Source organism: Hippoglossus hippoglossus, chromosome 22 (assembly GCF_009819705.1).
Source record: "Hippoglossus hippoglossus isolate fHipHip1 chromosome 22, fHipHip1.pri, whole genome shotgun sequence".
NCBI classification, from domain to species: domain Eukaryota; kingdom Metazoa; phylum Chordata; class Actinopteri; order Pleuronectiformes; family Pleuronectidae; genus Hippoglossus; species Hippoglossus hippoglossus.
The window spans coordinates 5,869,569-5,893,054 of record NC_047172.1 but is presented as its reverse complement, the minus strand read 5'-3'; the positions used below and the strand labels follow the sequence as shown (position 1 = coordinate 5,893,054).

General features: G+C 45.2%; 1 protein-coding gene across 2 annotated transcripts in view; it reads left to right on the top strand.

Annotated features, from left to right (window-relative positions):
* Positions 1-22,891, top strand: part of efna2a (ephrin-A2a) — a 76,182-nt gene extending 53,291 nt beyond the window's left edge. The window contains exons 2-4 of one of the 2 annotated variants that reach the window (XM_034577176.1): positions 14,814-15,106; positions 20,490-20,555; positions 22,177-22,891. In XM_034577176.1, coding sequence (XP_034433067.1) covers positions 14,814-15,106; positions 20,490-20,555; positions 22,177-22,295 — 478 coding nt within the window. In that variant the 3' untranslated portion in view covers positions 22,296-22,891. The remainder of the gene's footprint in view (positions 1-14,813; positions 15,107-20,489; positions 20,556-22,176) is intronic. The other variant, XM_034577177.1, reaches the window with a different exon arrangement.
* The last annotated feature ends 595 nt before the right edge of the window (positions 22,892-23,486 follow it).

The window sequence follows — 23,486 nt, the reverse complement described above, 5'->3', positions numbered from 1 at the left end:
GTCAGTGATTTGCATTGACTCTGTGGTGATGGATGGACCGAGACGAGTGTGTGAAAAACATTACTGCGGGACATCTTTGCACAATTTGACTCCCTAACTCAACACCCCCCCCTACCCAACACCCGTAGTTTGAGCATACTCCAACTACAGGGGGGGGGAAATAAGCTCCCTACACACAACAGTAAGTTTCGAGATGTATGAAAGACGTCTACCATCAACAAAAGTAGCTCCAGGCCAGGTTGAAATCATAACCAAGATTGACTAATGTTTATGGATTTTTTTAGTGTGCGAGTGAGTGTGTGAGTGTGTGAGTGTGTGAGTGTGTGAGTGTGTGAGTGTGTGTATGTGGGATATCTGTGACTATTTCTGAAGAAAAAAGGAGCAAGACGGAGGAAGAGAGACTCGGAGAGAGCAGCAGCTGAGCCTCTGTGGAGTTGTTTTGGTCATGGTGCTTGAGCACTCTGATTAATGCTCATAGAGAGACACCAGATGGAGAGAGAGAGCGAAAAAGCACGCGAGAGAGAGCGAGAGAGAGAGAATGAAAGGGTAGAGTAGGAATATTTGGGGAGAAGAGTACCCTGGAAGGAGATGATCAGAGATGGGGGAGATCCAGAGAAAAGGACGGATGGAGGCGAGAGGTGCGGTGGCAAAAAAAAAGGTTTAGACCGAGCACATGGAGATGATTAGAAAAAGCGAGAGAAAGGAAGTGAAACTGAATCTTCTGCAGTGTTTGGTGTTTGCAGTGGTTCTGTGCTGACCAGTCATCGCTCAGTCGGCCCCGTCTGCAGTGAAAATCACTTCAAGTGGCCGGTTGTGGTATATTTTCAGGTCGTCCGTCCATCCATCCACTAGAATGCGATATATATATATCAAGAACACCTTATGGTCATTCCTTCAACTGTGTCTAATGTAGTCCAACCATCTGAAAACACTCAGCGGCAACTTGCACGTTCATGACAACGGTAACAACGGATTCTGCAGTTTACAGTTCTGAGTCAACCAAACTTTCAACAGGTTTCAGGCTTCACACATCGTATGTGTACTGTTACGAGCCCAGTGTTGAATTTGGTGCCATTTCAACAAGTGATACGTTCGATATGAATAAACTTTGGATAAACAGGCGCCCGGCGTTGTGAAGCAGCAGCGGCGGAGGCTGGGAATCAGTCGAGCTTTACTGAACTTTGAATAAACAGGTGAACAGCTGTTTGTGCAGCAGCTGTGCAGCTTCAGGGTTCTGCAGACTGAGTCGGTCACTTTTCCAGTTTCAGATAGAAAAAGCTGCAACCAGCATCACCACAGACCAAACAGGCAGGTTTAGAACAGGCACTGCTCTGGTATAGGTTCATCAGACTTTGCCTCATAAAATCAACATGATCTTAAAAGTGGAATTATTCTCCTCCACAGTTCTTGGGTTACTATGTTTAACCCTCTTAGAATAATGGTGGATCATCGAACAGTAGCATATGTATGATATGAATATGCATGAGATCCAAATGAATCAGTTGTTGTTCTGCTATCTTACTGGAAAAAAGGGATTAGATGTTGCTCCAAAACTGAACTTTCTTCACCTCAGTGTAAAACGATTCTCATAACTTTTAGAAGCCTCGACTTCACAAGCTCTCAACAGCCTCTGATGAGGAACCTGCTCCTGCTTCGCTCTCTGGGACTGTCTCCGAAACTGTGTTCTATGATGTCAAGCGCCGCTCAGTAATGTTGGAACGTCACAATGTAGCTGTGATGCTGATTACTGCATGATTCACTGATTAATTTATGTTATGCAATGCAAATATGCCCCGAGCTAGATTCCAGGGTGACTGCCTGCACTCTGCACAACTGCTGGTATTAGCTTAAACCGTCCCCCCCCCCCCCCCCCCCCCCCCCTCACCTGTCTTCTGAAAAACAATCATCAGAAGCTGTTCTCCCTTCAGTTTGCTTTCTTACTCTTTCCCCTACTTTCTTCTCTTTTCTTTTCTTTTTCTTTTTTACTTTGGTACCCTGATTTTGCTGTCTTGAGGAAAAGCATTACTCACAGCAGGCGATCCAGCCTCCAGCTCCAGCATCAGCAGTCACTCAGCTGAATCGGGAGGCTAAACCCTTGTGCACATTTTGTAAGAAGCGAGAGGGGCCAGAGAGCGCCTGCTATTTTTTTGGGGGGGGGGGGGGGGGGGGTGTAATTTGTTCTCTCTGCTGATTTATTCGGTCAGTTTTTAGTTTACTTGTGACAGGAATTACTCGCAAATAAAAAAATAATTCAAACAAAAAGTTTTCATTAAAGGCTTTTCAAGGGCCCAGAGTATTCAGGCCAACTTTTGTCCCCCCCCCCCCCCACCACCACCACCACCACCACAACACCCCTGCTTGTGAATACAATTCATCACGAACGCCTGAAGGCAACATCTGGCACAGGCGCCCATTTGGAATCAAGGATGAGCGGATTCAGATTCTGTGTTTTTCTTTTTTTTTCAGGGTTGCTGTGAGCTGACAAGACACATTTCTGATTAAATAATTCTAATAAGACAGAATTTCACTCAAATGTCTAATAAGATAAAACACAAAGTTCAATTTCACTTCATTATTGTTGTGCACAAACACATTTCTACCGATTATTCAACGCTATGACTCAGGAACACGAAGAAAAGCTGTGACAATATTTCACATTTAGTCACATAAAGGAACACACGTGGATATAAACTGTGACTTGACTGGTTGGATCAGGGAAATAACCGTGAGGCACTACGTCTAGTTTAAAAGATTCTCGCATGAAAGTTTGCCTGTGCGAACTTTTTGAGCATGATTCTACAAAAGCGTTCATTATCTCACCAAGCCGGGGTACAAGCCCGAAGAATAATCTTTTGGTGAAGAGTGTATAGTTGGAGATGTAACGTTTGCAGAAGGGGAGAATTTTGAAAGAGGCAGAGAAGAGAGAGAGAGAGAGAGAAAGAGAAGAAGAAGAAGAAAAAGGGCGGTGGGGGTGGAATTTGGGGAGATCAGTGGCAGGGAAGAAGATGAGAAGATGAGAAAAAAGGGGATTGGGCCGGTTTTGGGTGCAGTGGGATTACTCCAAGATGTGGTGAGTGGGAGACAGGAATACAGAAAGACAGAGAGAAGGCAGCGCTGCTTTTTGATTCGAGCTAAGAAGCCAAATCCTCCTGGTGTTATTGCAATTTAGGAGATACAGTTCCCCAAATATTGAGCACATGCATTGGAAAAACATGGGAGATCCAGGCTGTTTAAAGGGAAATGTACTAAAGCATGGTTTTGTTTGAGGGTTAAGGTTTTTGCGATTTAACTGCAACTAAAAGTACTGTGCTCACGGTTAAACCCACCGAACTGTTTACGTTGGGGAATTAACATCCATTTAACTTGGTTAAATAAGAGACGACCAAATACCGACTGTTAGCAGGAGGTGGTTAGAAAGTCAAGCTTCCACCTACACTTCTCCTTGGGAGGTTTTCCAGTACTATAAGGGAACGGTATGCTAAGTAGTTTGTCGGATCATCAAACAGCATTTGAACCCCCCCCGTCACTACCATATGTTTCTTGGGGCTGCTTCCAACAATTTCCTTACTTTCTGTAAAACCGGAGGAAATATAAGTCCAGGATTAAGCTGCCCGTAAACTCCGGCAGAGCCGCCCGTCAGATGGCCCAATAGCTTCGGAAGGGCCGACGTTAACACGGGTCATTTTACATTTTCCGGACAAAAAGAAAACAGTGCTGTTGTTTCTCTGGTGAAGACAATCTCAGCTCCGAATCTGTTAGTTGTAGGTTTATTTTTTTATTTTTTGGGGGGGGCTTTTGCACCCTTGGCAATCGGCAATGAAATTGAATTGCAAGTGAGTGACAGAAAGAGAGATTGACAGCAAAAGAAATGGGCAAAACAGGAGAGGGAACGCTGAGGAGGGCAAGTGATGGAGATGAGAACGGAGAGATGGAGGCAGAGAGGGGGGGGAGAGAGGAGGAGATGCTCGGTATGAGAGTCGTTGACCTTCACTCCATGTATCCAGAACCACGTACAGCATTTAGCACATATGGCGCCATCTGACTGTGTGTGTGTGAATGAATGTTAGTATGAGCGCACATGCTTCCATATGTCTGTCTTTGATTTACATGCTAATGTTTACTTGTGTGGATGTGTGTGTGCGTGTGTGTGTGTGTGTGGCTGTGCCTGCAAATACAGTGTGTATCTTAATTGGACTCCATTCAAGTGTTTAATTACTCGTTAGAGATGCTGCAAAGCAATCTATACAGCAGCTTTTCCCCCGGTCGCTCCCTCTGCCCTCTGTGACTCCAAACCCACACGAGGCTTGAGCGCTCTGACCCAAAACTACATGGATTATTTCACCTCGTCAATCTGGATCAACCCGTTCGTATTGGATGAAGATTCTCGGGGCGGCGAGACGAGACAATTAATAAGTCAGTCAGTCAGTCAGTCAGTCAGTCAGTCGGCTTGACACCCGGCCAGTTTGTTCATGTGTAAGATTAGCAGTCAGTCAGTCAGACGGCTGGCCACGCTTTCACCCCGTTTTCCAGGTGGTCAGTAAGTGAGCAGTCAGTCAGTGGGCCAGTCAGTTACGTAATGGTGTTGTCAGCCTGTCAATCACTCCATCGGTTAATCTGTCAGACTGTCAATCAGCGGACGGACAAAAGAACCAATAGACCCTTGATTTTCTGCAGCAAATCTGCAAGTGCGAGACAAGAACAGAGAAAACATTCATCAGTAAAATACCACAAAACACGGAGAAATGCAAATAACATATATTTATTTGCATAATAAATAATAAAGTTTCATGGGGAGAAGAATCCTCCCGTTTGTCCTGATGAAACAGTCTTTGTTTGCCAGACGTCTTGGTGCAGAATATGGGCTGCATCTGAAATCACTCACTATTCCCCTACTTCACCATATAGATACTTCTATATTATATTGTATTATATAGATTATATAGTGGTTGTACACTATTTTTCATGGTGCATTATGGGAAACAATGAGTGCACTATATAGGGTGTAAAAAACTTTACTGAACATTCGGACACCGCTACAAAATGGCAGACTCACTCTATCGCTGGTATCTTGTATCGTAAATACGGTTTGGCTCAGTAACTCGGCTCCGCTCGGGATAAAGTTGTTGGTAAAATATCCGCTGGAGGTTTTATGGAAATATAAGAGTGAAACTTTCCGAAAGAAAGAAAACTTTTTTTCCCTTGACAAACTCTTGGTGGCCATGTTGATTTACAGCCAAAAGTGTGTCAGAAAAAAAGTGATGAAACCGAATGATAAAATCTGAAGAGTATTGATAGAATGAAAAATAAATCATCCGCCTCTTTAAACATTGACTCGGTGGCTTCGTGACATTTCTTCGGGCAGGGGGGGGGGGGGCTGACACAAATCCTCTCCTGTCTCCATGTTGAGAGATCTTGCTTGGACATCAGCCATCAGCTCCTTCTCACTCCGCTTGGGGCCAACCTTGTCGATACCAATACAGCCCAATGCCGTTCACGCCGGCGTCGGTGCCAAAGCATCACGGCGAACGCCCCTCAGAAAACAAGCCGGCTGATACAGGCATATCATGCACCCTGTCTGTCAGCCTGTCAGACGCACCACGTGTGCCCGGGCTCTCATCCTGGCTGTCTGACTAACTTGTCCTTCTTGTCCATCCATCACCGGCTGTGTCACTCTATCTGTCTCGTTTTTTGGGTCTGTACCGTCTTCTACTTTTTGTCGGCACGCTTTAGCTTCCACAACACCAAGGTGCCAATTACCCTTCCAGGGGGGTCTGGAGGGTAGTTTTTCCAACAAGGTTTGTTATGTTAATTCGGTCTGTGGGTGTCGGGTTGTATGACGGGGAGCATGTTTGTGTCTGACAGTTTGTTTGTATGTGTGCTTGCGTGCATGAGTTTGCCAGGCATTGGCGCAGGCGGCGGCGAGTCCGCAGGGGGGCCCCATGTTTCCCGTCTTGACGAAAAACATAATAACCTTTCAGATGTGCTGAATGTCACCACGCTGATCTATGGGCTACATTATGCCGAGTGACAGATGTGGAACTTGTCACAGCCACACAATGTGAGCGTGTGGTGTGGTTTTGATGGTTTATTTTTTCATGCTTTGTTACGTACGTACAGAACAACACACGTGTGTTACGTTTTCTGTTTCTTGTGTTTACGCAGAACATTGGAGGAGCTAATATACATAATTCAACATATCTTAACGAGGGCATACATTGTACTGCATGTGTTAATGTATGGATTTGATATATGTGTCAATATGTCTTCCGTGTGCCTGTGCCCTGGTGTGTTACATGCAGGTGTGTGTGTGTGTCTCAGTGTGTGTTTGTGTAGAAAGCGGGAATGTATTTACTTTGCCCCACATTCCGAGGCATCAGCAGCAATGCAGTGGGAATCGCAGGCAGAGACGACAGCAAGAGAAAGGAAAACCTCATGCTGAGAGAAAAGCATCTAAAGAGTCTTAGCGAGAGGAAGATGGGAGTGTGTGTGTGAGTGTGTGTGTGTGTGAGTGTGTGTGTGTGTATTGATGGGGAAGAGGGATGTCATTTTTAACATAAAAAAAAAAATGAGAAGAGAGCATGAGGCTTGATGGGGGGGATAAAAATACGTTCAAAGGAAGAAGGGGGAGGGGGGTTAAGACAGAGACGAGATCAAGGACGAGAAAACAGAGAAGGAAAGAGAATCATAACGACTGCAAAGAGGAAACAGTATCACAATGTCAAAAGACGCTGCCGTGCACCTGGAGGGGAAGTGGGAGGCGAAGGAGAAGGGGGAAGGAGAGCGAGGAAATGAAGCTGAGGTGAGTGGTGAGGAAGGAGAGGAGCTAAAGACAGATTGAAGACAGAGAGATAGAAACCGGGAGTAATGTGGAGTCGATTGAAGAGACACTGAGAGTGACTGAAGCTGCAGAGTGAGACACAGGCTACTTAGAAACACACACACACACGTCAGGAAGCTGCGGTTTCCTCCTGCCAAAAAGCCAAATGAGGTGAAATTGTGCGCATTTCAAAGGAGGAATGTGAAATCTTTCGTTTCAAAGGCTCCACATTTTCACTTGGCCAGCAGCCCCCTGCACGGATAGGTGATCGTTGTGGGAGTTTGTTACTGTAAATAAGAGGATGATGATAAACCGGCCACAAAGGTATCGCCCACTGAGCCCATGCAAAACTTGAATCTTCCCAACTTTCGCCTTGAACTGGAAAAGCGGAGATGAATCAGATGTTCAAACTGAAAGTTAATCCACATCTGAGTCATCTGCCTTTTTCTTCTTGACTCAAAAGTGGAGTGATGTGTTGAATAAACAGTCCGTTTAGTTGAAGTTTCTTCCAACAGAAGGAGAACTTTGATTTCCCTGGTCAACCTGAATGTGTGTCTTTCTTTTCCTTTTACCTTGGATTCTCAGTTAAAGGTCACATTTGTGTTTCTCTACAAAATACACCGACAAACTGTGTTAAGCGGATTTTCCTCCTCATAAAACATTTGCTTTTTGATTATATTTTAAATCTGGATTTGTTTATAGCCACATTAGCCTAATGTCTCCCAAAAGCTCGCCAAAAATTCAAATATGCAGTGTTTTGATTGAAGTGCACAAAAACCTAACTTACCCATTTTCACAATTTATTACCATGCACGTTAAAAACAAACATGATGTCGCCCACCTGACCACTAAATGGGCTGTAGTCTGGTTTCCATGACAAGAGTCTTTGTCGCACAAAATATTGCATCATTGCAAACGTGGACTGTGGAGAGCTCTCCTGTTTCACTTGACCCATCTTTGTAAGAAAAAAACCTCGATGGTGACTTGGAGGCGACTTTCTCTTCTTTGACTGACATCCCGTGTACCCGGGGCTTTCACTCCGCTGGATGCACACCGCATTACCAAGTGCCACGGAGGGAGATCAAGTGAGGCTGGAGAAAAGGAGGAAGTTATGCATGGAGGGAGACTGGAGGGCGACATAGGGAGAGGGAGAGAGAGAGCGAGAGAGAGAACGGAGGGAGAGAGCGAAGCGTCCTTTGATGTTTGTTCGCTGATCTGGCCCGATGTTTAGGACACAAGCAGGTACGGTAAACATCCGAGGCTTCTCCGTCATCAGGCTCCTGGAGGCTTTGATCACCACCACGTTGAAAGATGGTGTTGATGACTCAGTGGTGCCTGAATACTAAAGAGAGGCCACTACACACACTTATTACTGTACGCACAGATACTTCTACATCTACAGTGCGTTAATGCAGCACACACACACGCGCACACTCACTATACACACACTCACTCTCCTCTTTTAATCTTTCATTTCAACTTTTGAACTCCTCCATTTCTATCTGCTGTTCACCCGGACGCGCACACACACAATACCACAAAAACCTTTTAACACCGACTCTTCACCGCTGATTGGGGTGCAAGCCTCCGAACGAGCCTTTTTTTTACGTCCAGATGAGAGCCAGCAGCCGAAAGGCAGAGTGCTTCAGCCGCATCTGGCTAACCTCAGCAGACAATTCAATTGCAGTGAACGAGTGAGGAGAATCTGAGAGACATCGGGGGGGATTAAGGAACGAAGCGAACCATCATATCACATTGCAGAGACAGTGTTAAATAAAGAAATGGCTTCGAGCTGCGGAACAAAACACTGAAAAGACCATGTGCCGAACAACATGCACTTCAACAATACTCTGTGTAACGGACGTATTTTGGAGACTTTTGCATGGAGACACGACTAAGTTCTGAGAGCAGAAAGTTTTCAACATCCATCCTTCTTTCCATTCTGAACCTAATCGTCAAGTTCTTCCTACTTTGGGTAGATTTAGGTGTGAAAATGTATATTGACTATCAATACCCCAGAGATACAAAAAGCTATTTCTCACTGGAAACGAAAGATAATCAAGTTTTATCACCTGAAAAATATGTATATACATTATTTCTTGTCCTGGTGGGGAGAGTGTGCGCAGGATGAGTCAAACGATAAAGATAATATTCTACTTTGGAGTAAACTACCTGAGGGACTCTACGTGTATAGTTTTATATTACTGTACTTTATAATCCGTAGAATTATAAGGATGGGATACGTTTTGAAGGAAGATGTTGTTTGTTGACAAATGAGACATTTGTAGTGAACATTGCTGCAGTCGATTTTCATGTGTGTTGCATTCTGTCATATATTTGCTTTTTTTTAAAACCGCAACTCTGAGTCACTAAAGTTAGACATAGTGAAATCGTTTGTGTACAGTAGAAGGCCATTAAAAAACTTCGGTAACAAAGCTGTGCTACAGCTACCTGACCACAAACCTGTAAGATAGACGATATATAACGTTTTATTTTTGCTCTCTACTGTCCTTGTGGTGTTTGGTTCATCCTTGTAAACCATTTTGTGCAATAAAAACTTATTGAAGAGGGACAGTCAAGCTCTCTGAAGGAATCAGCTCGCTAATGGTCAGCTAGCAAACGGACCACGCTGCCAATGGCCAAAGGAATGAATTGAATTTGCTCAGGTCTTAATGGTATAAAGAGTAAATACAATGGGTTGAAGGCTGTTTCCAGCAAACCTATATCAACAAAACAACTATAATAAAAACAGAGTGCGTACAAATCACTCCCTATTTATCACATTGTGCACCACTGTCTGCCATTTTATTCAAGTGTCTGAATTCTGAGTGTGTGAAAGTTTCCACCAAACAGTGCCCTCAAAGATTCAACAATGGGACAAAAACCGCAGAGGTCACGGTTTCTGCAGTCGGCAACAATACCACAAAGCACAATGCGTTTCACTGCTGAGCGTCCGTTATATCGCGTAAAGGGAATGAGCGAACAAGGGTGAGATTTCAAACCCTAACACTAACCCACTCATATTTTGGAGCAACACTGTGAAGTTTATTTATCACGTAGATATTTGGGGTTTTTTTCTGCTGCATGTGTCTAAAATTGAAGATGCCGCCCTATTACATTGCAGGTGGTGATCTCCACATTGAAATAAACAGCAATGTGACTTTCATGGAACTCCTACTGGATAATCCACCAACTTCGCTGTGCAGAGATTTCGTCGGAGCAACTTTCTGCATAAGAAATTGTCCCTACGACAACATTTGACAGTGTGTGACACTAATGAAATTCCGTTCACCTTGACTGTATTTGGGGTGGAGGCAGATTCCTCCAGTATGTGTTTTTGAAAGGTTGAAGTGATGCTTCGAGAATATGAGGATTCCACACACATATGTCTTAAATTAAAAGCAGGGAAATTATTCATACGCTGTCGTAAATTTTGACATTATCAAGAAAATGACACTTAAAGGGTAGTAGACTGTGAATATGAGTCCTGCACTGGGCACCACTATGTATTTAGGACGGCTCTCTCTCTCCTCTGTCTGCTTCCTGCCTATCATCAGTTTTAAACAATCCCCTCGGCTGCAGGAACCAAATATCTCCGATCCAGCAACCTGAACGCTGAAGGTGTCAGGTTTTAACTTACAATGACATCTGTCTTTTAATGAGTCCAGACCAAAAAGCCGTGTTTCACTAGTTTTCACCTCTAACCACTTAGCAATCATGCAAAGTGCTTTACAAAGAAGAAACAACCAGGACAAACCAATGGAACATGAGCAGAGAAAACAATGAGGAAGATAGAATTATATTAATAAATAAATAGGATTAGTCAATGTCAACAAGAGCCTGTGTCAATTATCTGTTAAAGAAGGGATTTAAAAGAAGCTTCAGAATTAGTCTGTTGGAGTTTAATGGACAGCGTAGGCCCGGTCACCCTGAGTTACAAGGGGGAGACCTGGGAGCAGCAGGGCTCCATCACCAGGTCAGTAAATCTGTGAGGTATTTGGGTGCAAGGACATTAAAGACCTCAGGTGTAACCCAAAAGTACACGTGCACTGTCTCACTGCACCAGGTTGAGAAGTTAAAATGTTAAATTACTCTGAAGTTAATAGAGTTGTTTGGACGAGGTTTGGGTGAATGGTACAAAGTGCATGACTGTCACGCCAGATGCATCCGTGGTCCCACCGGTCGTTAGGTCCAGGCAACAAAAGCACTTAGTGATGGTTATATTTAAATAAACATGTTGTGTCTGCAAACTTTTTCTGGATTAAACCAGACTGTATATAATTTCCTTAATGTTAACCAGATGTTGTGAGTGCCTAAAAAGTTTCATAGAAGTTAAATAGCTACTAAATTAAATTCTAAATAATAAATTGTCTGACAGCATTTTACCGACAACATAATTGGAGTTTACAAAATATGAAAATTAACGACATAACCTCACTGTGTTGATAGAAAACATCATTTATTCATATTCAACTTTCTTTCATAAAGTATTGGCTGTTGGAAATTAGTTAAATAAAGAAATATTATATAAACACAGTTGCTCAGAGACGGAGCTGCGTTAGAAGAAAGACACACCAATACCTGCGGCAGTGACACCCACACACCTCACACACACACACACACACACACACACACACACACACACACACACACACACACACACACACACACACACAGACACACACACAAACACACTAACACACTAACACACACACAAGTTCTGTGAGGAAGTTACATGACGTAAGTGAGAGTGCATTCTCATGTCTTTTTTGGCCAGTGCAGTGTGTGTGTTTAATTCCAGATGACACACAGCCTTAGAGGCAGCGATGCAGGGACACACACACTCATCCACGTATGACTACACACACACACACACACACACACACACACTCCAACATGTTCTGTTTAACGGCTGAGAGTGCGGTGGCGCACACCTGCACCCGCAGTTTGGCGAATTAGGAATGCAGACGGTGTCACAGGAGCAGGGAGCTGAGTAGGTTAATACAACTTAATGTATCCTGGCACATTAGCCCTTTCTTAGATTGAGCATCCTCACTCATCGAGACCTGTTTCACCCCCCCCACACACACACACACACACACACACACACTCACACACACACACACACACATACACACACAATTTCCGTCCAAGCACACAAACACAGTGCTAACGCTCAGACGGTAGTCATCCATAAATGTATCAGTGCACAATCAATAGGCAAAGCACATTTGTCTCGGATGGAAACCCACAATCGTACAAATTAAAAAGAAAGACGGAAAACTCCTCTTCCATCTGCTCTTCCTCCAGCTGGCCTCCTCCTCCTCCTCCTCCTCCTCCTCCTCTTTCTTTCCTCTGCATTTTTGCTTATTTCTGACTTTTTCTAACCCTAATTTCATGCAATCTCATTACCCCTCCTCCGCTCTCTGCCTCTCGCTCACTTTTGTCCTCAGTCTGCACGTATTTCCACTTTTCCCCTACCATTCCTCTCTTTGTCTCACTCCCTCTGTTCTTTCCTATCACTCCTTTTATTCTCATTCCGTGCATCTCTGCCTCTGTTCCTCTCTCTCCCTCTCTGCCTTTTCCCTTTAGTTGTTAATCAGAGTTGATTGGGAGCAGAGAGAGCCGAGAGGAGCTCCCCAGTGGATCAATGCATCTAAATGATCTGCTCAAGGATCCCTTTAGAACCTGCGAAACTCGCTCTGATAGGGCACCGAAGCATGAAGGCACTCATTACATCTAACTCACTTCCTGATTTGCCCTCTGGGAGCGAGATAGGACTGGCGTTATTGGGATAATTTGTCCCAAAGCTAAATATCCCACTAACCAAAAGTGCTTAGACCGAAATGTCTTCATTCGAGGCAATCAATTACTGCCAAGGTGAGGAGGAAAATGATGAATTTGTTTAAAAAGCTTGTGTGCGCGCACGCCATCTGAGACGACGAGATTGCCCCGACAACTGGCTTTGTTTACGCTCATTTGATTGCAGGCATCTTCCTGCGTCTCAAATTTACCGAGCTTGGAGAAACAAGATTTGATAACGTGCAGCAGCTGAATTTTAAACGTGTTTCGATGTGGTACATTTGAAATCAAATTGATCGTGGCCATGGCGAAGGATGACGATAACGACAAATGCCAGAGGAAGTGGTCGCCGCAGACGCAGACGCAGACACATGCACATGCTCACAGAGTAATCGACACTAGCTTATCACGCATGTGAATTTTAAACATCCTTTAAAGTGTTTAGTGAAGAATATTCAAAGTGAAACGTGAATATCAAAATCACTGTGGGTTGTTGGAAATGCAAAAAGACATTTGAGGAGCGCTGTAAATAAAATATCTGAAGTATTAAATACTTTAAAGATGCTGATTCATATTGTAGCTGTAAACTTTATATTCTTTAGTATATTAAGCTAAGACTGTTTTATGAATACGTCTTGTGATATTCTCTGTACTTTTAAGTGTTTTATCCAAATCCTTGTGGGGATTAGTCGTCTCAGCTCCATTTTTTTGTTCCAAACTGTCAGTGAGCAACACTGTGACAGCAACTGAAATGTTTCTTCATAACCATAAACATGGACGCTGTGAGTTGAGCTCAAATTCACCATCCTGCTGCGGAAAAATACCCACAAGAGCATCAAATATGCACCAATGCATTGGTAGAAACACTCCCGAACAAATGCACCGCAGTCCTGTTTGACTAATTTCTGCAAAAGAGGGACAAAAATCAGTATCAAGCTGTTTTAGAGGATGATTTAGCCTCTTTTAAAAAATGAAAGTAGGTGTTCGTGACCCATTTTTAGACATTTATGTTTTCAGAAGAAGCCAGTGGGCCTGAGGCTGGGGTTCGCAGACAGGGTAGAGGAGTTGAAAAGTTCAATTATAATACACAGTTGGCTTTTTTTATCTTTTAATGGCATTTGTTGGCAATGACAAGAATATAGAATATCACAGGTCTCATCCTTTAGGAGAAGAGCGTCTCACTCCACCGACTTCAAGATTGTAAACACGAGTCCCGCTTTCCGTGCACACGAGCAACATTGGCACAAAACCATAAACCTAAAGAGAGCTTGTATTATGTGGGGAGAGGATGCAGCCATATGGTTGTAATATATCATAACTAGCAGAGGCTTTTGAACAGAGACGGGCGGAGATGCCAACTTATGTTTCTCCATATGTTACCTGCACATGATCCTTGACTCGGTGCCAGAAGGAGGAACGCAGGAAGGAAAATTGCATATTCCTCCACCGCACTTACCCTCCACAATGTGTCTATGCACTGATACGTCTTCTTCACTAACCTCTGACCCACTTCTATTCATCACACCGACCCCGGTGATCTGGGATGTGTACGGAACTAAGTGGACTCTTACCACAGCTGCCTGTATACACGGCTTTAGGGGACGGGATAATAATGTGTACCCTCCTCCATCACATGACCCACTTCTCTTGAGTGTCAGAGGAGTCGGCTCATTGAGGCGCTCTGACAGGAAGAAAGACTGGATCTCTAACATACAAACCATTCCCCTGATGCATAGCTGACAAAGATAGATCTTATTTTATTAAATAAGTTTTAAAAAACACCCTGTTCGATGTTTTTGCTATGCACTGCAATGACCCTCTATAATAAAACATTGGAAATGTCCTCGGAAACAATGCGTTGGATCTCTGAAGGCTGCAGTTGTGTAGCTCTCTGTGACCTCTCAGCTTCCTGGGGAGATGTGCAAACACAGAAATGTCCAAACAGCAGTCATAATATTTCATATAATTGCCGTGCACAGCGTGATTGCACTAAACGGACCCTCACCGCAGTTTTCCTTATGCCGTGCAATCATTCAGAAACTCGATATAGGTTGTAAATATTCATGGTTTTGTAGGGATGTATTTGTAAACTAAACTATTGTCACATGGACGTCTGCCCACTGATTCAGTGCATATTCCTTTGCCTGTTCATTTCTTGAGGAAACTTTAATTTCCTTTCCTTTGTGTCTTGCAGGTTCTGGCACGGAGAGTACAGGGTGGCAGTAAACATCAATGACTATCTGGACATCTACTGTCCTTACTATGAGGGTCCTCCGTCCCACGGGCGCATGGAGCGCTACATCCTCTTCATGGTCAACCACGAGGGCTACACTTCCTGCCAGCACAGGATGCGTGGCTTCAAGCGCTGGGAGTGCAACCGTCCCAGCGGTCCTGACGGACCCCTGCGCTTCTCAGAGAAGTTCCAGCTCTTCACTCCCTTCTCCCTGGGCTTTGAGTTCAGGCCCGGACATGAGTACTACTACATCTGTAGGTTATCAGCCTGGCACTGTTACTCCTTATATGTGTGTGTGTGTGTGTGTGTGTGTGTGTGTGTGTGTGTGTGTGTGTGTGTGTGTGTGTGTGTGTGCAGGTAAAAATGGTGTTTGTCTGTTTGTTGTGTGCATGTGAGTGCGCGTGTGTCCTGTGTTTGCATGTAATCCACCCTCCTGTTCAATATGCATTTGTAAACCACGTGTAAATATGCAATCAACAGAAGCTGATTGAGAGAGTTCTCAAACACAGCCCGCCATGTCGCTCGCACAGCCACAGGCGAGCGTAAACACACCTTCCATCGCTCACACACCCCCCCCCCCCGCACTCGCTCACTCTCCTTATTTCTTGATGTATCTCTCTGCTTCTGTGGAGAGTGTAAGTGGTGTGCTCAGCAAAGTGGTAAAAATGTCACCGGGCGTAGTTTGTAATCATTTTTATATTAGCTGTATTGATGTTTCTCCTCACATCAACAAGTGATGTATTAGTATCACAGATGGGCTTTGCCCCCTGAGACTGTTTTTCTGAACAGAGTTAAAACGCTATCATTCCCCCGCCAGGCATGAGACAAATCGTATCTTCAAATTACTCTTAAACATTGTTTTCAGCTGCCAGATGGGTGGGATAGATTTACTACATCCGAACAGTTTACTGCAAGATCACTGGGTTATCAGAGAAATGCACATTAAATTGACTTTCAAAAGCTTTGCTGTCGATGCCCAAACTTTCCCGCCGCTGCTCGGAAAACAGCCACTTTTTAACTTCAGACGAGACGTCCTCCTGTTTGAATTCACAGAGCAGCTGGGGAAATGTTTGCAAAGGAACAAATGATCGATTGTGTTGATTTTGTGGCGAGAAGTGAGAAGATGCAGTGTGCAAACTTAGCATTAAATACTTTGTAGACTCGATAATGTTTCAGATGTAACTTTCAGAGGTTAAATCTATTTGACTTACTCTAAAGCTGTAACTGTTGTATCTGCAATGGTCAAAGCTATTACCTCCACCATGGAGGACATGTTTTCACCCCTGTCCGTTACAGATTGCACAAAAACAACTCAACAGATTTCCACCAAACTTGTGTGGAAGGATGAAAGGAATCGGTTCGGATCCAGGAGTTGTTTTTCATCGTCTTTCACATTGCGAGATATTCAACATTTTCACTGTTTTCCCAGGAATAATAATAATAGTAATCAGAGTTTTTACTTTCACATCAATTGCTGCTTGTCAACAGTAATTATTTTCGACGTCTCCTCTGAAAGACGACGAGGAGCATGTCTGCCTCTACGCAGGTCGCTTCATTTATCCCTGTGGTGCGGCTCCACACTCGGCTGGAAACCGACCTTAACCTCTTCAGTCGGAGATGAAGCGTTCTCACCATGACCCATAATGGGATGAGGTTCTCAGTTCCCCAGTCTAAGGTCGCCATGCAGGTGCAACATATTTCTTTGACTGACAGTGATCTGTCCTTGGACACAGATTCTGACCTTACAGAGATCATATATCTCCTCATCATACAGATACTGACACAGGTTGGAATGCAAATTTACTTTGTAATAGAGCTCTTGAATGTAATCTCTGGAAAATCAAACCGTAACGCACAACAGTACTTGATTACTTTTACAGATGATGAGATAGAAAGCAAAACTATTTGTCGCAAATGAGAAAAAATGATACCAAGTATTTGCAAATATATTTTTTTGTCTGTCGCTGTCACATAGAGACGAAGAGACTAAGATTGCAGCCGCCCAATGTCCTTGTGTACTTTCCCAGTCGGTACACACACACGCACAAACTCACACTCTTTTGTTTTCTGTCTCATGTAAGGATGGACAGGGCCCCTCCAGAGTTGTATAGTTGCTGACTATAGTACTGTGTCTCTGGGACCCCTGAGGGCTGTGTGTATTCCGCAAGGCTTGAGTGTGTGTGTGTGTGTGTGTGTGTGTGTTGTGGGGGGTAGGGCTGGTTGCGGGGTCAGTTGTCAGGCAATTGTGAGTCCATGAAAGGCCATGTCCATCATCTTGAGTGACAAGCGCACACACATTTTTTGTCTCTCGCTGTTTCTCACATGCACACACACACACACACACACACACACACACACATACACAGAGAGAGAGAGAGAGAGAGAGAGAGAGAGAGAGAGTCATACACACATGAACAGGTCAGTATTGATGTGGAATGACTGCATGGGACATTTTTAACCACCCGGCCCTTCCAATGTGTGTGTGTGTGTGTGTGTGTGTGTGTGTGTGTGTGTGTGTGTGTGTGTGTGTGTGTGTGTGTGTGTGTGTGTGTGTGTGTGTGTGTGTGTGTGTGTGTGTATGTGTGTGTGTGTGTGTGTGTGTGTGTGTGTGTGTGCTCTCTACAGATATTCTACAGAGTAAAACACATAAATCTTTGATGCTGATTTGCAGCCGGACGTGTGTGTGTGTGTGTGTGTGTGTGCCTGTGTGTGCACGTCGGCGTGTGTGTTTGTCATGTGGTTGACATGTTGACAGGTCTGCTCCACCTCTTACTTCTCCCAGCTGCCATCTGATGAGGTTGAGTGATTTTCAATGGGTTTTCGGGGGGGCCGCCGGACTGTGGATGTGCTGGGAACAAGAGGCACTGCAAGAGCTGATAAGACTTTTGAGAAAAAAAAGGGGAGACAAAAGTGAAAATTGTTGGAGGTCACAGAGAGAAGAAAAGGGGGGAAAGGAGAAGGGGGCATCTCTCCACCTCTCTTTCTCTCCCAGTGTTGCCATTTTTCAGTCAAACAGTGGGGAAGCCAAAAACAAAGAGGTGCAGCGGGACAGAGAACCTGATGCCAGGCCAGCGGCGCATCGCCACAAAACAATCTCTCTGCACGCTGTTAGGAGGGTAGGTGGATGATTCGTATCAAATTGGAGGCAAAGGAAGTGGGCTACAGAGAAGGCATGAAAGGGTAAAGGAGGTGAAGGGCAGAGGGAAGGATGGAGGGAGGAGTTGTGGGCAGAAAAAGAGGGAGGAGAGGGCAAGGGAAGGGTCGGATTTATTTCCTGTGCGCTGTGGATCTTGATGACAGTCCTCTTTAGGGTCACCGTGGGCTCCGGCGATGCGGACTTCCTCAAGGGAGAAGGCCAAAAGGTCTCCACGCCCGCTGCCGCATCCCATCAGCGTTTGTGCGCATATTCCTCAACACATCCGCATATAGGTGTGTGTCGAGTTGGTCAACCATCACCTCTGAGGTCTCCACTTCTATTTCACATCAGAGTGAAGTGCGACTAAAAACCCAGATTCAGTTTCATTTACTGCACTTTGAAGTTTGAATTACAGTCACTTTTTAACACTTCTCCCCATTTTTGTTGGGGAGGGATTCAGACGGGGGGGGGGGGGGGGGGGGGCGTGGTGGCTGAGTGGTTAGCACCGTCACCTCTCCTGTGAGAAGGGCGAGCCGCGGCCGTGAGGAATTTGCATGGATTTCATTCCCCCGTTCCAAAAGACATTCAAGTCAGGTCGATTGGAGAGCGACTTATTTCCCTAAGGTATGAATGCGAGTGTGACCGAATCCCAGTATGTGGGCTCATCCCTCACAGACTTGTTTACACTGCCTGAAGTGCTTAGTATGTTTACAGGAGTAGCTTGGGACCATGGGTTTATTTAGAACTTAAAAGCACATTATAAAAAATAAAATATATATATATCCAAATGCTTGAAGCAATAAATTACATCAAAAAAGTAATAGGCTGCAGTAATGACTACAGCAAACTCCAATTCTAACAAGTTATTCAGCGTAAAATACTGCCCTTCCTTTACACTCCTGATTAACCAGCCATGACATATTTCTACCGACTTGATTACAATTTTGTGTGTTTCACTTTGCGCTAACAATTGCCCAGTGAACGAGAAGAGATGTCTGCACGTATCTGTGTCAGAGGAAAAGAGGTCAGCGCCAAAGACGTCTCTGACTTCTGAGTCTCCAAAAGGGGACGGGGCTCGACCACCGTCCTGTGACACTTGTTTGAGAGCAGTCAAAGTGAATTAAAACATCATTTGGAAGGACAACATTTGATATAGCCGGGTCCTGCATTGTTACTTAAATGATAAGGCTCCTCCATGATCTTTATCAGTGTTCACAATTCCAATACAAAGGCCCAAACCTGGCTAATCACTCATTCATTCCTACCAAAGACATACGTAGATCTTCGGAAATCTATCATCTCTATAGGTTACTACCTCCACCAAGAAGCTAATGTTGCCCCCTGTCCGTTTGCTGGTTGGTTGGTTGGATTGTAAGCACGACTACACAAAAACAACGGATTATAACGAAACTTGGTGAATGTTGTAGAATCCATTAAGATCTGGATCAGGGGGCAGATCCAAAAAGCTTTTCTCACTTTCCATAACATTTTGAGATGATGGAGTTTTTCCAGTTAATGGATCTTAATGGAAGAAATCAGGCACGTTTGGGGAACTGGTATTCATGAGTGGGTGAGATTTGGCGCCGCTCGATTGGATTCAGGGGACTAGAGGTATATGCGCTCTACTGAGTGCCATCTAGATTAACATTTGCTGACTCTGCTGGACACTGTAGCTTTTAGCTAACGTGACTCGCACAGAAGTAAATAGAGCATCTGGTGGGGAATATTTTCAGCTGTGCAATAATGTGCAGTTGGGGATCTCGTGAGTTCACAGCAGGACAATGAATGTGAGATTTCACAAGTTGTTGGTTTGATGAAGACAAGAACATTTACAGTATCACCAGTTGTATAATTTTACATTGAGATCCTGTCCAGGGGGGCCGGTGTGGTGGTTAGCACTGTTGCCTCACAGCCAAAAAGGTCCTTGGTTTGAATCCTAAATTGTGTTGTTGAGTGTGATCGGTTGTTTGTCTCTGTTTAGCCATATTCCGACATGAACCCTAACCCTTTATCAGTGTCCAGGGTTTAGCCACGATGTCACCCAGTGTCAGCTGGGATTGGCTCCAGCTCCCCTTAAGTGCCACAGCTAGTGGATGGATAATGGACGGTCAGGTCTTATTTTGGTTCCCAAAGTCCAATCTACCTTAATAAGCTGCTTATTATGAAATAAATGTGTTTCATTTGTTTTCTTGTTGACCGGATTTATTATAAAGAGAGAGTCGAAAAAAGAGTAGGAATGGGAGTGATTGGGGGGCCCTCGGTTTGTTTTTTGCGACAGGGCCCACAAACAGATTAATCAGGCCATGGTCGCAGCAATCTCTCCTTTCTCGTCATGCTGCTAACCACCTGGTAATAAGCCTCTAGCCCTCAGTGACAGAACACTATCAAACTTTTATTAAATGTCCCCAATTACTTCATGAGTGCAATCAGCGGCGCAAATCACTTTATCTCTCAGCTAATCTCCTCGTCCAATCTCTCTGCTTTTTTTTCTTTCTCTACAGCGTCTCCTCACCCGAACCATGTGGGGCGGGCGTGTCTAAAGCTGAAGGTGTATGTCAGACCTCCAGGTGAGTCACGCTCCAACTACACACCCACACTCGCGCACAGACACACACTCGCCGACGCACACCGAGGTCCAGATTGGCTATCAAAGTAAAATTAGGGGGGAATAAGAGGCTTGATAGAATGCCCCGGCAACAGTCTCTGCTCTGATTCACAGGCCGGCCAGGCAACACTTTAACACCTTTTGCACAAACACACACACACACATTCTGACACATGCCGGCGCACACATAAGAATGCACAGGCGCAAACACACACATAGACGCGGGAGAAGAGGCACAGGCACAAAGTGGCATACGCACATCACATCAAATCACATCACATCACATCGCACTGGGTGTGAGGGAGACCTTCTGTCCTTGTAAAGAGAGAAGGGGGCAGGATGAAAGTGCTCTCTGAAAACGTTACCAGGCCGCAAGCGCCGCTCTATTAGCTAGATTTACTCATGAGAAACCAGAGAGCAATCTAATAATAAACCAATCGCATACAGAAGAAGTCTAATCTAATATTAGACACTTCATATTTTTTTATGAAATCCGCCTCATGCACCAGCCATGTGGTAAAAAGATGAAGCAGGTCTTCTTTTTTTTTTCTTCCCCCAAACAGCAGGCGGCCTGGTAAGACACACTCTTTAGAAAATAGCTCCTCTCAGATCGCTGACACCAGAGCAGACGTGTCGGCCGGTGATAGTGCCCGTTTCAAAAATAGCTAGACGGCGGATTGGCATACACGGGGGGATCAGGTTGCAGCAGGCATTACGCTAACCTTGCGTTATCCTGAAAATCTACCTGAGCGCCTTTCCAAAAGACGCCCTTGTGAGTTTCCTCGACCTGAGCCAGACTGAGGAATCAAACCCGGGTAGTAACACGTCTCCCCAGATAATGACACGGCTTTGAAGATCTTCGTACAAGGATGAGAGTCGGCCTTCCCAGCTTTCAAGGCTCAGATCATTCCATCTTTTTTCGCTAAGGGGGAAGGAAATTCTCTCCTCCTCCATAATTACTGAAACAACATACGTTCCTTTATTCTGTCATTGCTGCGGCTCCTCTCTGAGATCCTGCTTCTTTTTTTTTTGTGCTGTTAAAGTAATCTGTCTGACATTGCAACTTCCATCTCGTCTGTGAAATACTGTCACTCGGGTGAGCTGTGAGGGGCTGCACGTGTGTGTGTGTGTGTGTGTGTGTGTGTGTGTGTGTGTGTGTGTGTGTGTGTGTGTGTGTGTGTGTGTGTGTGTGTGTGTGTGTGTGCGTGTGTGTTAGCTGCTCCAGATTCTGAGTCGCTGTGATTAAACTGTAATTAGGTTGGTTAAACCCCCTGCAGAGCTCAGTTGCTGTCGTCTTCTCCTCCTCCCTCCTCCCTCCTCGCTCTTTCCTCTTTCCTCATCCTTCTCTGCCATCTTCCCTCAGCCTCTCCCCGGCTGTTGAAGGGTGAGACTTCTCCAGTTTGTCGCTCACGTTCCACACTGTCCCCCCACCCCCCCCCTACCCCCCCTTGAACAGTCTCGCCTGTCTACCCATTGTCTCTAAATCCACTTCCCCCTGTTCATCCACTCTCAGATTGTCTTGTCTATTCCGTGTCCCTCTCAGTTCAGACGTTTTGTTCGTGCTCCTCTTCTCTCTGTTTCAGATGGGTCGGGATATGACTCTCCGGAGCCCTTCCTGACTGACGGAGGTCCGAGCCGGAGGCCAGGGTGCGTGGCCCTGTTAGCTGTTCTGGCCTCACTGGGACTCTCCTCCTGGCTGTGACCCCTCTCCCCCTCTTCCTGGAGCTCCCACCCAGGGTTGCTGAGCCGGGCTGGCTGTCCCTCTAAATCCACCACCCCTCAGGGAAGCCTTCTGTCTCCGTCCCCCCCCCCCTCCTCTCCCACCTCCACCTCTATACAACCACCAACCACCCCCACTGCCAGCCCCCCCCTCCATGGCCCAGCCGTGGACACCCTACCCTGGCCTGGCTGAGAGGGCTGGGGTCGTGAGCTGCCTGGGAATCGACCCTTCATCTCTGATCCCCAACTTCTGGGTGGGACAGCACCTCTCAGCTGAAGAACACAAGGGAAATGTCTCTGCACTCATATCAGGGGGTCCTTTTTTGATTTGACTATTGACTTTTAGCCACCGATGGGGTAGATATAGCCGTGGCCATGATTAAACTTGTCGCGTGCAATTCCTATCATCCAATCACGGCAGGATGCATTTAGCGATAGGCCTGGATGCACAAAAATTGGATTTTTTTGCACACATTGCTATCCCATCCTCACACCAAGTATTGGAAGTGGCCAAGCTTGAATTGTAATTGGAATTCTGCACTATCTGGATGAATTCCAGCTACAAGGAGAAAAAAAAAAGAGCCGATGTACAGAGATGGAGAGGAGGGAGAGCGGCCTGGCCTGTGCGGAAAAAGAAAATAGGAAAAACGACTCGGGCACCGATTTAAATATGGGAAATGTAATATTGTTTGTGTTGATATTTTCAGACCCAGTGTATATGCACAGCGACGTGATATAAAAGTCATAGAGATTGATTTTTTATGAGAAGCTCAGATATCGTATTATAATGACAAGTATAACCATAGCCTGTTTCAGTAGGAGGGTTTGGGTGTGTGTGGGCGAGGGGGTTTTCCGGGTGGGGGTTTGATGAGGTGTACATTTTTTCAGGTGGGGAACATGTTTTGTCTTCGTGTTTCTAAACAAAGCATTTATCACGGCCTGGCCAGCACAGGCGTCTTCAGCACCGTCTAATGTCGACCGGGTCGGGTGACTTCTGGAACCATGTCTTTTCTCATGTATGAATGTACCACTGGTCACCCACCTCTTTGTCTCTCTGTATTCTTTTTGTTTTTGACTGTGGTCACTTACGGTACCTTCTCTTCTTCGGACTGGCAGGATAAATGGGGTTGGGGGGGGGGGGGGGGGGGGGGGGGGGGGGTTGTGCGGGGTTTTG